General features: G+C 36.6%; 1 protein-coding gene across 1 annotated transcript in view; it reads left to right on the top strand.

The window, feature by feature from the left end:
* LDB3 (LIM domain binding 3) overlaps nucleotides 1-17,997 on the top strand; it is a 119,546-nt gene that overhangs the window by 86,785 nt on the left and 14,764 nt on the right. The window contains exons 8-12 of the mRNA XM_075717504.1: nucleotides 760-795; nucleotides 7,042-7,206; nucleotides 8,852-8,959; nucleotides 14,443-14,490; nucleotides 17,224-17,351. Of these exons, the coding sequence (XP_075573619.1) occupies nucleotides 760-795; nucleotides 7,042-7,206; nucleotides 8,852-8,959; nucleotides 14,443-14,490; nucleotides 17,224-17,351 (485 nt within the window). The remainder of the gene's footprint in view (nucleotides 1-759; nucleotides 796-7,041; nucleotides 7,207-8,851; nucleotides 8,960-14,442; nucleotides 14,491-17,223; nucleotides 17,352-17,997) is intronic.

Raw genomic sequence — 17,997 nt, 5'->3', positions numbered from 1 at the left:
AATTGGATTTCAAACTTGGGAGTCTAAGGCTAAAGGACTCTGAAAATACCCGTGTCTTAACTTCTTATGTAGCTACACAATTGCTTGCACTTAAACTGATCAGTTATTTTTGTAAGCGTGTATGTGTGTTTACAGAATAACAGCCTGATTCTCTGTCGCTGAAATTGAGGCTGCCTTACTCCTCACCTCAGTGAAGGAATGATTCCACTTGTTTCTAATCCAACTTAGACTGAGAAAGCTAGTAGTTACTTGGGTAGGACAGAGAATTTTTAAGTGATGCCATCTTGTATGAGTCTGTTAGCCATTTAACTGCTTATCACTTCAAAATATTGGAATTTTGGGACTGCCCAAATCTGATTATTTTTATCGTTTGGAGTTGGCATCAGAATATGTTCCACTGGGGTATTACTGAAATTTTCTTTCACGAGGGAACTTACGAAAGTTAAAACTATGCCTGAAATTATATACATACATACAGTGTCTCATTTGTAACTGTTAATTTTCCTTCATTTTACTTTAATATTGAAACAAAGTTGTTTGCAATTGAGAAGAAGCATGCAGTAATCTTGCATATTTGGTGGGTTTCACTGGGAGAGCTGAAGAGGTTTCTCACAACTATACTTATGAGCAACCACTCTAGGATGCTTTTTGCAACCAAACATTTCTTCTCAACGCATCTTCGTTCTCCCTGTTGGTTTTTTTTTGCCACCACTGGCGATTGCATTTACTTTATTCATACTGTATCCCCTCCTTCCACAGAGACAAGGAAAATGTTGCAGCAGCATCACAAAACAGGTAACGTTTGCTCTGTGTGTTTGGCTTCCCTCTTACTCAGAGTTTACCTCAACTTTCCCCATATCGTTCTTACCTCAAAAACATGAAACTTGTACACCGTTTGAGCAGATGATGAATGCAGAGGTTTCAACTAAGTAGGTTTGTTAGACATTTCTTTCTAATGTAGACTTCAAAAAGCTCTGTGAGATGCGGCAGGCGGGGATCATGTTTCTCAGAACTTATAAACCTGAAAAATAAGCAGCTTTTATCAAATGTTCTTGAGATGGAGTATTGTCAGTTTATGATGGCGTTTTAAGAACAATTTCCATTTTAAACTTTGTCTAGATGGTTCAAGAAGTTTTAAAAATCTCAATAAAATTATCTTTTTGGTATTTTAAGAACACTTACATTACCAGATTCTTGCATATCTTTATTGATCCTCGATGGGTTATGAGGTTCAAAACATAGTATCTCTCTAAGTAAGTTCTTTCATTTCCAAAGTTGTTTCTCCCAAAGAATCTCAGCACAATTGGCAGTTACGTATAGAAATGTATTGTTTTCTATTAGTTCGTATACTAAAACACACAAGTACTGAAACACAGGTACTTCTTGAGTGAATCTGACCAATTGTTTAATGGAGCAAAGAAATGCCTCTTATCCGTTTGTCATGAAAAGAATTCTGCCTCGCTGCTTTCCTCTGTCTTGTTAATTCCTACCTAAAAAATGTGCAACCACATTTATTTTTGTTTTTTATAAGACTGCTCACATTTGAACAAAGGTTGCATAGAGTTAAAATCCAACTAATGACACAAGAAATGGCAAGTGGCACTTGGAACAGTAGGGAAAATTGATTTTTATTTTTAAATTAATTATGCCAAAAGAATGAAATAAATCCCTTGATTCCTGTATAACAACTGTATATAAATTAAATTGAAAAAACAAGTAACACATGTTAGCATTTCACTGTCAGTTTCATTTGTATAAATCATCTATAGGAGTACGCACTGCTCCACTGAAATATCTTTATTATTATTATTTTATTTTATTAGGAACAATTTCTGATGTATGACTGGTGTTAGTGTCACACTACATTGCCTTAATCTTGCATGGTTTGTCATACCATAGCTTTTCTCCACCTCCATTATCATCACAGCTCTGCTATGTGTTTTACTGTGATATTCCTAGCAATATGGTTTCCAGATTTAACACAAGGTACCTTTTTAATTCTTAAAGCCTTCCCTGGTCTTAAGCGGTAATAAACTAATAAACGGTCAAGACTTGTCATGACTTTACCTACAATATCTTGATGATCTCGTGTGGTATGAGGAATTTGGGGATACAAAAAGAGGACAATGGATATTTACAGATATAAATCTTCTTCCAGGAAAAAGAAAAGACAGAAAAACAAAGCCTTTGTTATTAAACCTAGCTGTTTCAGTTATGAGTTATTTTTCAGTTATGAGGTTCAGCACTTTAGTTGTTTGGTGGTTTGTTTTTTTTTTTTTTTCCTGAAGGCTTTACTGCATATACATAATACTTTAAGACAGCAGTTTTTAGCATTGTAAAGTGCTGCTTTATGTGGTATGATAGACAGGAAGCACATGTGTCCCTAAAAACTAGTTTTTCTATTAAACCACCAGCTGCTTCTGCAGCCGGAATTCTGTCTCTCCCTCAAATACCTGCTATTACCTAGGAACTTGGCGACATGATAATAAACACCTCATTTACAAATCCCCTTGTAATCTTTGTTACCCAGGCCGACAGCTACTCCACATGCGCCACAGTATGTGACCTCAAGTATTCGGCATCCTCCTAAATCATGCACCACGGATGCCAACACTGCCCATGCTAAGCCAGTGGCCTCCAAGGGGGCCGTGAGGCTGGGAGCGGGTCCAAGTCAGAGGGAGGCCAGTTTCATCACTGCTGGCCCCAAAGCCCCTCTTGCTTCAGCCAGTACTCAAAGGTACACTCTGACATGTAACTGCATAACTGACCTGGTTTGGAGCTTTGGAATGGTTTGGTAATAACAACCTCTAACACCTTCAGACGGAAATGCCCGTTGCCTAAAAGGCAGGTGTCTAAGCTCTACCAATTCCAGCGACTTCTAGTTGGTGCGGGTGTTACATTTTAAGCGGCACTCCTACGGATCCCGCCTGCGATACAGAGAGAGCAGTCACTAAGCACCTTCTGCAGAGAAACACCAGCTGGTACTATTCCCTGTACTTCTACAAACATTCCCACATTCAAATGCAAAACTCTTCCATGTCAGGTCTTTCTCTAAACACCTTCTCCAGCACTTCTTTTCCTACAAACGCTACAAGAAGAGAGAATGTTTTGCCTATTCATTTTTACTTTTGTTCCTGACATTTTCAATTCTTTACAAGAGATCTGTTGGAGGGGTTGAAACAAAAAGAACTTCATGCGTTACATAAAGGAGACTAAGTACTGCTTAGATAATCCACTCAATTGTTATTTGGACAGAAAGTCTCAGAACTTAGGACTTTACTGAGAGAAAGAAGTGTAATCCGCACTTATTTTTTAAATGTTAGAGTGTGTGTGTTGCTGTGTTTTCTCATTATGGTGGTTAACTATTATTATCCTCTTAACCTCTACTGATCTGTCTTTCTTTTCATGAGTGAAAATCAGCTGAGAAGAGATATGTGTGTTTGTTTTCATCCATGTAACTTACTCACATTGTGCATTTTATGTTTATTTGTTACCACAAATGTGGAGATGTTTGAGAACATCCATTTCCTTTGATTTTCCTTAAAATGCAAAATACTGTTAAAAGTATACAGAATGACTATACTACAAAAAAAAATCAAAAAACTCTGTAACATATGTAATAATGAAGTTGTTATAAGAGATGATTTCTTTTATAAAGCAGCATTCATATTTATCCATTCTTAAAATTCTTCTGCATTCTTGCAGATTGAAAATCTAGAAAGGAGGCAATCTTGGGGGGGAGGGGGAAGTGATGTCATTTTATTTGAATATCTAAATAAAAATACTTAAAATTTATAGTGGTTAAACTAAAACCAGTCAAGTTAGTCTGACTTCTTTCTATAAAACTGAGTGGACAGTTAGTTACCAGCTGCATATATTGTATGTAACCAGATGACCCTAATTTTTAAGGTTTATATCTACTTCATTTGTATTTATTCCAATTGTTTGCTCTGTTAATTAATATGTTCTACCCTGCAGGAAGGTGTCAAGCCTCTAACATTTTAATCATATAAAAAGAACTATTACAAACAGCATGCAAGATAAAATTTGTTTGCATTTCTTTTAAATTTTATAAGGTAGTCCAGTATATTTGCATTTATTTTATTTATATGTGTTTGTCCAGTTCAAATCTGTCTCCACACAGGTCCGTGTCCACACATTTTTTTTTTTTTTTCCTTTCTTTTAAATATATATCACTGAGTATGTGTTTTGGTTAACACTTTGGAGATCGTGACAACAATTAAGTAACTTCACTGTTTTCTTCTATTCAAGGTATGATGTCTTGATTCTTTTAAAATCTGTAGCAAATTCCTTTTCACTTCAGTGAATATAGGAAGACAAAATAGGTGAAATCCTAGTTTATATTTGGTTTTAGGACATGCATTAAGTCCCATTTTTTCGTGCAGTATAGTTTCAGTCCTTTCCTGTTTGCAAAACCAAAGATGTGTAAGCACTACATTTTGACTCAACACCTTTTAATGTGACAATTCCCACTGTACCCACTGTTGCACAGGGCAGAAAAAAAAATCCTGCCAGTATTAAAACTCAGTAACAGACCAGCCCATGATCCATAGCTGTGGTGTACAATATACAGCTCCTCTGCTACATAGTCTATGTAATTGATACTGTATTAGCTCAGCAGAAGAATTTACATTATAATGCAAATGCATCAAGATGAAAGAACTGATCTGAATTTCAAATGCATATTATCATGGACAAACTTTTGCAAAACTGTTGCAAAACTTTTGGTGTAATGACTTGAAAACCAGAATTGCAAACAAGGTATTTTCAGGAGCTCACATTTTATATATATAATTGCAGATGAAACTCATAAGGGAGAAAATGCTGATTTTCTGCTTTTGTGATGGGTTGCATTCAACTTCGAAATTGGTAGGCGTAACAACAGCACTTCCATTTTAGCTAATCAAACAGTAAAGTGTTTAGCCGAAATAAGGCACCATCGTTGAGACCGCTAAACCGTACAAGAAGGTGGAGAAGAGGAGGAGGACAGGGGAAATGGGACAGTCCCTTGCAGAGCAAGGGGTATCATGAATGCTGAAGTACCAAGCGCTTATCCTAGATCCTGCGGAGTATAACTGGTTGAATCAGTGCTTCTGAGAGAGGCAAAAGAAAATATTAGATAGAATGGCTGAAAGACACAGAAAATATTTGCACAATGGCAAATTCGCATAGGAAAAAAGGCTGAGAGAAAAATGTTTGAGGGCTAAGTTTTGGCTGAAAAACAGTTGTGGAACTGTGCTCAGGAAAGAGTATTTTGGGCATGCTTTGTGCATTGCACAAGAGAATCGCCAAATTCCATCACTCTGATAAGAGTCATGTGTAAGAATCCGGAGATGTGGCAATACACTTATGAGTTAGGTCAAAAGAAGTAAAAATATATTCATTATGTTCTTATACCACCGCTTGTGGACAAGACAACTACGTCATGCACAATAATGCCCTGATTTAAAAAAAAAAATAGATGTATTAGGATAACTACTAAAGAAAATGAATCTACAGCACAGTAATATGGCATCCAGAAAAATGTCCCTTATGCCTGGGGGACATATGCTTATATTATCACTGAAGTTTGTGCCCCAAAATACTATAATAATCTGGAAAATCAAATTGCAATTAGTTATTTTCCAGTGGCTTATTTGTTCTGTGGTTAATAATTAATAAAATCCACAGTAAAATCTGCCTAAAACCAAAATGAAGCTCTTGTCTTTTCTTGCTTCTCTTCCCCCACCCTTTTTAATTTTAAATGAGCTAGTGATTTTTGTTAGCTTTATTGGCAAGTGAATAATGAATGTACATATTATTATTCTTTTGTTGATATCAAGTTCATTGAAACAGCAAAGAATGTGAATCTTGCAAGGGCCACTTAATGATTCCCCCCCGCCCCGCCTTGATGTAAGAGCTAGCAGAAGACCATAAACTGAACCTCCCAAAAGATTAGTTCATTTCTTAGCAGTGGATGCCTTCCACTCCACTATCTTGCAAAGCTGTCTAATAGATAACTGCCCCATTTGTCTGTCTGTAAGCGAGGAGTAATGCTTTCCAAATCTGAGTGAGGCTGCAAGGCTAAAATATGTTAATGAGCACAGGGTGCTCTGATAGCAGGTGATGGAAGACACTAGTAGTTCAGTAGGTTACTAAAATGTCCACAGGATACAAGACTAAATTAGTCATTTCAATTAATCTATTTTGCAATCAAATAAAGAGAAAAATAAATTAAACATTAGTATTTCTCTGCTGCATGTTAGCTGTGCCACAATAGCACAAGAGGGCCACAAGGATAACAGCTCATGCTCATCACCCAAGCGGCTTTAAAACTGGTGTAGCAAAACTTCATGCTACATCTTCCCCTGGTATTTTGTGTACTGTTCTATGTGTAAAAAAGCATCTTCTTGTTTGATGGGTTGGCCAGTGTAATGTAAGGTGAATTTAGGTCAGACATGAACTGACAATCAGTGGACTCCTTTTAAACATCTTTACACTACCTGTATTGCACAAAACAGGTTAAACCCAACACAAAACTGTGCTGACTGGATTTCTAGACTATCAGAACTTGCAGGAAACCTGCTGATACAAGCCTGTGATAATATCCTTTAAATTGCTTTTCTTCACCTAATTAAAATGTTTACTCCTAACATAAACTTCAGCTCCAGGAGTAAACATTGGGTGAAATTTATCCGAGCTGAAAGAGTTTGTGAGAGGCTCTTTGCAACCATTTAAGTGCTGCGTGCCACGCTTCCTACCGCTGGCTTCAGTGGGAGCAGGACTTAAAGTGCTGTATAACACCTGGGATAAATTTCAGTCAAGCAGGACCAAAACTCCATTACAGTCTTAACTGTGCATCTGAAAAGGCCTAACAGATGTCTTTTTTTTTTTCTTTGCATAATTGTGCTTTTCCCTCAGTAACACAGCCTGCTACTATGTTTGCAGCTTCAGGTTCAAACATAGTAGGTTTTATGCTCTACATTTAAATACGCACCTTCTTAATATGCTTCTTGTTTTATTTAATTTAACTCTAATTAGTACCCTTGTTGAGCATGCTCCGGTGTCTACCAGTTCTGCCTCTGCTCCTGCATCACATGCTTCAGCACATCAGCCTGCTACTGCTGCTCAAAATACAGCCAGTCTGATGACACCACCAGCAACCACCTCAGTAGCGCAAGAGTCTTTCTCATCCTCCTTCCAAAGGTAATGCTTCCTTGCTTTGTCCTTTCGCAGATACGCCCCTGTATGGCTCTGGAAATGCTGCATACACATTCTTAGCTTAAGAATGTAGTATGTAAAAGCTGTAGCCTATTTTATATGCTTTTATATATTTTGGTGTGTTTTCTTATTTTGAAGTAAGTTGTTCATGTTTGCAAAGAATTTGCAAAATAAAACTGCCCTAAAAAATAACAAAAAGTAGCTTTAAGTCTGCAGTACAGTTAACGTGTTCAGAAATCAAGTCTAGGGTTAAAACTAGAAATGTTTTTTCACCACTTGTAATAAAACTAAACCAACTCCTCAAAATAGTTACAGTGGTCGAATGAAGGTTCTTTTAATAGTGTTTCTGCAGTATGACATGAAATGGAAAATTAGAAAATGTCATTCACTCGTGTGATTGAGCTTACCATATTGTAGCAGATGTCAGTAGAATATGGTGGACAATGAGTAATATGTCAATAAAACCATGCATTTGATGATTGACTTGCTCTGTAAGGTATTAAGTCAATTAATTTCTATTAGACTTATCTACTCTCTTTTCTCTAATGAGATTTAGCTATAGAGCTAAAGTGAGTTTCAAGGAGGTATGCATTCATAACACTTGTAGCACAGTAGGAGTTACAGCTTTATATTAAAAGTTGCCAGACAGTCTGTGAAGAAAAGTGTGGAATTTATACTGCTGTCACTTACATTATAGTAATTTTGGGGATAGTAAGAGTGAATTCCTTCCGTGCATATTATTCTTTTCTCTTACGTTTCTTCTACGTGAATATTCCTAAAAGATGTATATTTTAGCATGCTTTAAAAATCCAAGGAAAAACACACTTCTGGTAATGTAAAGTACTTTAAGTAATTGAGACCTAAGATGTAGTCTGTCATATCTTAGATATGTACAAATGGAATTGGGAATGTTCTCTTGGCTTTATTTCTTGTTTAATTTTTGCTAGTTGACTTAAATTATTCAGGTATACCAACCATTTAGTTTCTCACTTTAGTCAGTTTTTACCTAACTGCAACCTACTGGACTGCAATGTTTTTATTCCAGTGCAAGAAGATCAATCATCGAGCCAGCAAAGGAGGTCAAGGTATCATTCCGTAATTCAGAACTGTCCTGTAAGGCAATTTGATGAAATAATGGTACAGTTTAAGTAATTGTTATCCCTCAGTTGAAACACAAAGAAAATGGATTATCTAATATATGCTTCAAAAATAAATGCCTCTACTAAACTAATCATGCCAATGATCTGTGTTTTAAATAGGAGAATCGTTTGTCTGGTACTGCTTGCCTATTAAAAAGTGTAGTTTGAATTCAGACTCAAACATCTTCAGATCTTGCAGATAAAAACACATCTCGTGACAAAAGTCCTGTCTTGAAATATTGTCTTTCTTAGTTATCGATAGACTCTGGTTTTAAGATTTCTACATAATGTGTGCATGTTGTCTTGTGTTCTGTAGGAATGTACTTGGTTATGCTATTCTGTAAGTCTGCAGATGTATGCCACAGAAAACCTGTTCCCGATAACTATGCAGCAGTCCTCTTGTATCTGAACTCCGACAAAGCTTGACTCTGATGTCACTATTTTTGTCCCTGTTAAATTATTTTGTGCATGCTTTCATGTGTCTTCTGCAGAGCGCCTGCAGCCCCCAGCTCTCTTTCACAGCCTAAGCCTTTCCGTGGGTCCAAGAACATGTCATTAGCAGCTTCCACTATTTCATCTGCTCTCTCATCTCAGTCTAGGTATATCTGTAAAGCTCTCTTCTTTTTCTTTTAAATTAATTTGGTTTTATTCTGTATTACTCTCTCTGATTTAAGGTGTTCAGCTTCTTAGGAGATTGGCTTGGCAGAGACTATTGAAAAGCATGATGTGTTTAAAGGAATAGCCTTCTTGCTTATCTTTCACATTAAAGCCGAGCTGGGAAACACCCAAGTTTTAGATTTAGGATATGTGACCTAAAGATCCTTTTGGAACAAAGGTATTTCAGTTGCTTCATTTGTGCTGGTTTTGCCATCTTAAAGTGAAAATATTTGTCTAGTGGCACTGGGTGAGAATGACAGACTTTTTTTTTTTTTTTTCTTGGTGAAAACACAGGATCACAGACCTCTTTTATTATGCTCTTAATCATGACTAATGAAAGACCACTGATAGGGAAAGGTAGCATCTATCACTAGAAAGAGAGAATGCTGCTGTACCCCCTCACTGCTAAGGCTTTTCATTGCTTTCATTAACACTTTGTCAAGACTAACAGAGGAGAAAGCAGTAGATTTTAAGATTCATTATTTGAACGTAATCTTCAGAAATAATGAAAATCTGAGCCAGCAATACCTTTGAGATTATAATTATCCATGCTTCTCTTATCTTGATATAAAAAGGCCGTTAGGAATCACCCAAAAGCGATGTTTGAAATTCAGAAAGCACGCAAGTTGGAAGGCTACACATCAAGAAGTATAATGATCTTTCTCAAGAGTATCATAGAAAACAGCAGTTAAGTGCTATGCACAGGTACATACTTGAAAATATTTTGGTTGGCTTCACATCACTGAAAGCAATGCAAAAATGAAATAGCTACAGAACAGAAGATCAGAAGAGTTCTAGGTTTTAGGATGTAAATATGGCTGTTTACAGCCATGGGAATTACACAGGGGATGTAATTCCCGTATGGACCTGATAAAACATAAGTAAAATTAACTGCTGATCTAATTCTGTTTATTTGCATGGAAATACACTAATCATAACTTCAGTTTCAATTAAACTATAAAGTTGGTGAATGTCACCAGAATGTGACCAAGAATAGACGGTAAAAACAGATGCAAGGGCGTTTACTGCCGCTGACATCTAGTTTTATGTATGAACTTTCAAAATTCCAAAGTGATGAGTTATTTAGGGAACTCATTATTTGTGGGTATCCATTGTGAAATACCTTAAGAACACCTAATTTTCATATTATGAGTACTCAGTGCATTTCAGAAGTAATTATTTCCCTGCTTTTTTTATTCAGTCCTGTGGTATGGTTAGGCTCTTAAATGTCGCCAATACTATTTCGTCCACTGTTTCTTTTACTAACAAATCTCTTCTAGTCAGTTGGAATGATCACCTATCTCTGTGGGAAGAGGGTCCTATACATGTGTTGTAGGAGACAGTTAAAATCCTCTTATAACCAGGGGAAAGTCCCTTGCTTTCCTAAGCAACAATAACCGTGCATATTTGAGCTTGTTTATAACGCTGGCATGCAAAACCTATTTATTTCTTCTGAGCTACAGAAAAGACTCAGTTTAGTATTTCTCTCAGTTGAGGACTGAAATGTCTCCATCAATCAGAACATGAAATTAAACTGAAGCCTTGGTGACTACTCTGGCCAGACAGAGGACATCTATTCCTGTTTCATCAGTCTATATCTTGGGACCCATATAAATCTTGCTATGAGAGGTATATTTTTACATCCTGCATAAGACATTTACTTAGCACTCTACTAGCTTCAGTGAGAATTGTGCATAATAGCTAGGAATAGGTCTCTGAAGCCAGCATGTAGTAGTAGTACTGCGTGTAATACTGTTTATTTCTGCAATATATGCATATTTCATTGAGATTAGCATTGATGTCACAAAAGGCCCTAGTTTTTCCCCTTCAAGAAAAACAACCAGACAATGAAAGACTTTCATTTAATGAACAATTTTGGAGGAATGCAGAAAGATAAAATCACAGATGTGTTGCATGTATCACTTTTAGGACTCCATTGGTAAAATCTTAATCAGGTTTATTTTATTGCCCACCCAAGATTAGAAAGGCATTTTTACACTGGAGTGAAAAAACTCTATTCATTAACAAGTGTCTTGAATCGGAGGATACAAGGGGAGGGCTAAAGAACACACCACGTTTTTAAAATGTCAAAACTACAAATTTTCCACTTTTAAGAAATGGCTTTATTTCAGAAATAAAATTTCCTTTGGATTTTGTTTTTATTATTCTGTGAAGCTGTCTGGTTAGGTGAAGACAGGCATAGATTTGAACACTGAGAATGCTGCTAGGCAGGGGGGGCCATTCTAAAATTGGACTATTGAGTTATCAGACTGTACTCAAAGTCATCTAAAAATGTCAGAAACCCTTATGAATATGTGAATCACAGCATTGTGAGCTTTTAAATCAGTTATAACAGTGGTAGATCTCTAGACAGATAGTTTATCATCACAGAATATCCTTAAAATAAGGCTGCCCAAGCAGGCAGAAGGCATGTTTTCACAAAATAGTTAATGCATGCCTACTTTTTTAACTGAAGGTTATTCATTTAAGAAGCTATAGTTCCTTTGTATTAATCACAGAACTATGGATAGACCTTCTGAATCCCAGAAAAGGCACTCTTCACATTCCAGTATGGCAGCTATTTTGGTCAGGAATAGAGTATAACAGTTACTTGGGACAGATTGACAACTGCTGGCGTAGCTTTTATTTTCCATGCTAGCTTTTGGTATAAGAATTAGATGCAGATATCTTTTGTTATCTTCTGGGATAAATCTACTCTTCCATAAAGGAGCTATGTTTTCATTGCTGTCTTGGAAATGACAGTTAAGCAATAGTTATGTGTAATTTACACATAAACAGCTAATAAATTAGTATAAAGATAGCCGTTATTTGCTGACTCTACTTGTACGGCTATCTTAGAACTAATATAATACTATTTCTTGATTGAGCCTTTATCCATTTCACTTTAATTTCACCTTCCTTTCATGGGGAGAAGGGAAGCAGCGTGAGGCCTGGAAACTATAAATTCATTTGTAGTTATGTATCAATATGGACTAATCAGTGTGAATCACAATTTTAATGAGTAATGAGGATAAAAAGATCACCTTGAGATCTTAAAATTTACTTCCAATTCAAATGTCTTTTGTCTCCTGCATTAGATCGGCAGGGACCATTTCACCCCTTCCTGCCCCTTTGGAAGGAAGCAGGTTGTCTGGGGAGGCTGCGCGTCTCCATTCTTGAAGGTTTTCAAGACACCATTGGATAAAACACTGAGCAACCTGGTCCGACCTCAGAGCTGGCCTTGCTTTGAGCAGGAGGTTAGATGAGAGACCTCCTGAGGTCTCTTCTGACCTGAAAGGTTCTGGGAATCTATGAAAAACAACTGTCCATTTCAGAAAGTGATCAGGCTACTAAAAACTGTTGCTCGTACCTGGCAATTATTTCAGTCAAAGATATAAGATCTACAGCATATCAGCTTTATACGCTACTGCCCTAAAACCTCACTTGCCAATGGATGACAGAGGTATCCTGCTGACGTACACTTCAAGCTGTTATCAGCAGGAAGATGTCACTGTCTTAGCTAATGCCTCTCCTGGACGTTCGGTAACTTGGCGAGCCTTGAGACATAAAGGCAAATCAGACACTTGTAGGACCTGTAAAAAATTGTTTCCCTGATAATCAGGTACAAGAAGCAAACTCAGTTTGGATTTTTTTGGGTGGGGTTTTTTTTTGAGGGTTGTGTTGTAGCTGAAATAGGTTCTTTATCTTTGTGCACTACTTCCATGTTTGTTTTAAAAACTGTTGTGTATTATAGCTAGTGTATTCAAACATAAGGGACTAAAACTGGCTTCTAAATTGACTTATAATGCAAATTTTCGAGCATCTGAGAGTTTTCATTTAGAAATCAAGCAACGCGTTAGCATGCCAAAATATGGACTTAAAAATCCAGTTTCAGCTTGACATATACCATTGGAGCATTGCAGCATTTCATGTAATTTTAGTTCAAAATAAAATATGGATGACCTTATTTACAACAGTATCCCCGTCCTGCAAAACATGCTCAGGTAGAATGAGGCTGAGATTTTACCACCATTTTTCCAGTGTTTGTTGTTTTTTTTTTCCTTCTAGATACTTCAAAAAAGGTCCACCAAGAAAATGCAGGAGGGTTTCTTGATCAGTGTCCTTAACTATTTAAATCTGATTTTAAACTTTCGTAGATCAGTTCTATAGTGATTTTGCTTTCATGAGCAAAGGGCCTATGCGTAACACCTAACATGAGTAAAATCTTTATAATGTTCCTAAAGAGGAATTTTTGAACTAAGTCATTAATCCTTAACTGGTCATGTTACTTTTAAATCTGCAATGTTAATCTTACTTTTTCACTTAACCATCTTACTTACAAAGAATAAAGCCTATCAGGAGTGTTTTAAATAAGCTACGAAGCTCTTTATGCAATAGGTTGTTCCATCTGGAGGGTAAAAGCAGGGCAACCAGTGAGACAGCACTCTGGGAATACAAGAACAGGAGAAATGATGGAAAGAGTTACGATCATGGTTCTAAAAGGAAGGTGTAGCTTCTGTGATCCTAGGATTTTAATCCAAGCACTGTGGCTGTGGTAAAGGGAAGAAAAACTCTTCTCCAGAAGCTGGGAAAGTAACTGGCATATGATATGCTTCTGGTAATTCCGGCAGATGTGGGCTGTGCTCCTGTGGGATGTGATTGTTGCCATGTAGCCCTGCACTGCTCTGCATTTAGACAGGAGCTGTGTTCATTCTGAATCCTCTTGTTTCTCAGATCATACATTGTGCGGGCTTTTAAGTACTTTCTATATTTACATAAATGAATCATTTATGTTCTGAAATGATGCTGCTTCCCCAAGAAAAAAAAAAATCTACCTGTTTACCTAAGACTCTGTTTAGTAAACGAACAGTAGAATGGTACTGCAAGGGAAAAGCTGCACGTGATGGCTTGATGTCGTTGCTTTAACTACTTCCAGCCTGTCTTTTTTGTGGGGTTGTCCTAGTTGCCTCATAAGCTAGGAAACTTAGCTGATCTTTGGACTTTGGTTCATTCAAGGTTTGCTTTTAAGATCTGATGCAACTTAAGCTTATGACAGTGACAAAAAGAAACTCAGACTTATTTTTCTGTGCTAATACAAATAAATGGTGAATGTCAAAGCAAACAGTCCAGTGGCTGAATTAGAATTCCGCAACTAAAGAATGAGCAAAACTGGATGAGAGTGACTTATGGAGCAATATACTCCAGCTCATTTATTTATGTTACCATTATTCAGGTTTCACCATGATTCCTAGCTTAAATAAGTAAAATGTAATGTAATACTGATCTTATATGATTATAAAGATGTACATGTTGTTTACTTTAGCACTTAAGAGCACCTCTTATTCATATGGAAATTCACTGTAGGACAAGATATCCCAGTTTTCTTGGTATATTTTTTTCAAATGCAACTTTTGTCTCATTTTAGTTTCAACCGGCATTCTTCCACCTCCATCAACTACCAGTCAAAGAAGAGGTATAAAAATGTTTTGTGCAGCTACTCTACCTTAAAAGCACTTAACAAAACAGTCTATTGCTGCTAGTAGGCATCTAGTGAAGTATTAACATAAAAATTATATGCTTAGAAATATTTACTCTTTCTTTTTCTGACAACTAATAGTTTTCAGAGCCAGTATTTAATTTGCTGCCTGTCACATGCCATTGGCTGCTACAGATAAATTCAGTAAGGACGCTTTCACTGCTTTTCGAGATGCCATTGCTTCCTGTCCATTAAAACATCTCTGATCCTTGGGACATCTTTTTATTCTTTCTTTCTTTTTTCTTTTTTCTTTTTTTTTTTTTCTTTCTTTTAATCACACACTATTTCCTTTTCTTTGGCAGAAATTCCGATAAATCTTTTAACTTCACTAAAACCTTTAATGATGCAGTGTAACACTTTATTTCTCTTTGACAACCCTTTTTATCTTCCTTAATGTATTTAATATGCATCATGCACTTGTAAAAGAGTTCAGTAGTTGACTTCTTTTAATTTTGCCATGATTTTGGTACTATGAATACAATTTTTTGTGTGTGGTGTTTTTGTTTTTTTCAACTTCATTTCCCTGAACATACAAAGAAGTCTAGTGGCATGGTTTTATCATGCTATTAACTTTGGGAAACACTTGAATTTTGAATAACCATTTTTCTTCATGACAGTCTAAGTATCACTAATCTGGCTCAGAACTTCTTTATGTATTTTGTGCACTGAGAACTTCAAACGAGTCTTTCTACCAATGGACCTGCGCATCTGGGAGTAGACTTTCCTGAGTGTATGCCATTTTCACATTAAGACTGTATGACACATGTTTTAAAATCTTGTAATCCACATTGTAAATATTGATCACTGATCCTGTAAAGGTAAGTATGTTTTACTGGTTTTCTGTCTAATTTACCTTGAATAGTCAATCTTAAACCAAGGAAAAGTCTTTTGACAATGTGTATTAGCTAAAGGCATTTGGAAATCAGTATGTGAAGCCAGTGTACCTGAAGCGTACATCTTCTTGACTGTGCTACGGTAGGAGCAATGATCCTCTGTCCAGTGACCCCAAGTACAGTGCGTTCTTATGTACTACAGATGAGGAGGTATCAACAGGAAATAGATGGTAAGAATGGAAAGTAAAAAGTCTTACTGTGCTTAGAACAGCTTTGGTGGTTACAAAATCACAGTACGGTTCACAACAGAATTTACAGTGAATACGAACCCACTAAAATAGTTTATCTTGGAGAGTCCTGTTCACTCGTGGTATAGTGGACCCAAATCCCGCCCTAAGCCCTAGACTAGGTACAGAAATAATTATTCCTGTATAGCTGTAGTCATTGTAGCAATAGCTATGTTTCTAGGTCTAACTAAATAGACAAAATAAATTAGCCTGAGGCAGCAATGCTGTGCAAACTAGATCTATAGTATAAGCACTATCGGAGTAGCAAAAGGCTATGTTGTGAGGATAGGTTTATTTTGTTCAAAATTAAAAATCAAAAGTTTACATTTGTCAGAATGCTTTTCACCTGTACTGGAAGGAATTTGCTGGGTTTTCCATATGTAAAAATTGTAACGTTCTCTCCAGATGGCATCTATTTCAGCTATTAAAGAAAGTACAAGTCAAGATGGACTTATGGTCTGGCAAAGCTGGACACTTCTTTTCTTATGCTGACAAATGTTTTCCTATAGACAAAGCTACCATGGAAATAACTCCTGAACTGTCAGCACAAATATGTAGGGATCTGGTTCATACAGATAGTGAAACTGAAGGGAAAAAGAAAGCAATACTGTGTTATCAGGGTGAGTAAGAATGATCTTCAATAGTAAATGGTTTTGATTACTGCACGCATCTCGGTATCCGTTGCGTCCCTTTCTTGTACTTCTTTATTCTCTCTTGCTTGCTTTGTTTGTAATGCTCTTTTAGTGGTCTAAGAACCAAAGTCACTGCAAATAGAATCATCCTAAGTAATAGGCCAAGAGGCATACATTTCAATGTGTTACTATAATCAAACTGAGAATCACCATCTGAGCCATAGAGAAAAATGATTTCTTATTGATGTTTGGAATCCTGAGCAAATGTTTTTAATCTAGGAACGCAGAAGTTGCATCATAATATTGCATATCACATGCTTTTGGCTTAGCTGAATCTGAACATTAGAAAAATCAACATAAATTGTGGTTTCAATCTAAACAGGGAAAAGAGTTAGTTTCAGAAATGTTTTTTAAAGGTCATCACAATTGTTCTGAAGAGTACAATGCTTATAAACAGTAGTTAGTATTTGTAGTAGTAGGAGTAGCAACTGGGCTGAGACAGTATCTTTTTAAGCCAACGAGATATCCCTCATTGATTTATCTTAGACAAGAACAGGCCTGTTTGTTTGTAGAGGGGCAAGAAAACCCAAACTTTGTATGCATGTTCCCAACACCTGATCCCTTGTTAAACTGAGAGTTCTTTTAATAAATTTGTCATATTCCTTTGGTAAGCTATTTTCTGTGACAACAAGAGCAACTTAGCATTATTTAAAATCCTTATTCGGCTAGTTTTTCTTTCTAAAGAATTGTCGAAGCCTTTCTTAGCAATGATAAAGACTAATGAATCTCACAGTATTCTCTCTGTAGGTCTCAAGGACAGTTCCTCTTGGAGTGCTTTGGAAGCTGCCAGATCTGTTATTTCACAGTCAGTAACTTTTGCTGTTTATAAAGTTGCTCATACCTTCATTTTGCTTTTAGAAACACAAGCCAGTCATATACACCAACGCCAGTTTCTGGAAGCTACGGTGAAAGTCCTGCTGCTTCTGCTACTTCAAAACCAAGAGTTGTTACTACTGCCAGCATAAAGCCCTCTGTCTACCAGCCAGGTAAGGTGACTTCAATGTAATGAAAGGATTCAGAAAAGAAATTCACACGCATTTCTTTTAGAAAAAGAAAATGCAAAGAATGCACATTTTGCCATAGGACACGGATGTATCAGGAAAGATTTATACACCTGGAACCAAATGCTGCTAGTTGCTAGTCTTGCTTCAGATTATCTGAAGATCGAGGATTATGTTGTATTTGTATTCTGCCTCAGAGTGAAAATGTGGAACAAAAGGAGGAAGAAGAATAAAAGCAAGGGAAAAACCTGTAATAAAAAAATGTGTAGCCTGACTTTTCTAAAGAAATAGATTTGGAAAATAACCCAGCACGCCCAATTAGGAGCCCAATGACACTTCAGAATTGATAAACAGCTTAAGAATGCACAACTCGGAAAGGAGATAAAATAAGTGAAGTTGGCTTGAGTAGGATATATTTGCAAAATAGGTAAGGCCATGTATTGAACTTCTCAAACTCAGGCTTATATTTGAAATAAAGAATGACCTATTAAAGTACTTCGTAATGCTATGCTTCCACTTCCCAAAGCTCCAATTACTGAAGGAATATACTTGATTATTATGAACATGGAGCTCCTGGACAAACTCAAACACAAAAAGGCAGCCTACAGAGGGTGGAAGCAAGGACAGGTAG

This window comes from Pelecanus crispus, chromosome 10 (genome assembly GCF_030463565.1).
Source record: "Pelecanus crispus isolate bPelCri1 chromosome 10, bPelCri1.pri, whole genome shotgun sequence".
Lineage (NCBI taxonomy): Eukaryota > Metazoa > Chordata > Aves > Pelecaniformes > Pelecanidae > Pelecanus > Pelecanus crispus.
The sequence above is the reverse complement of the archived record's forward strand: the minus strand, read 5'-3'. Positions and strand labels throughout refer to the sequence as shown.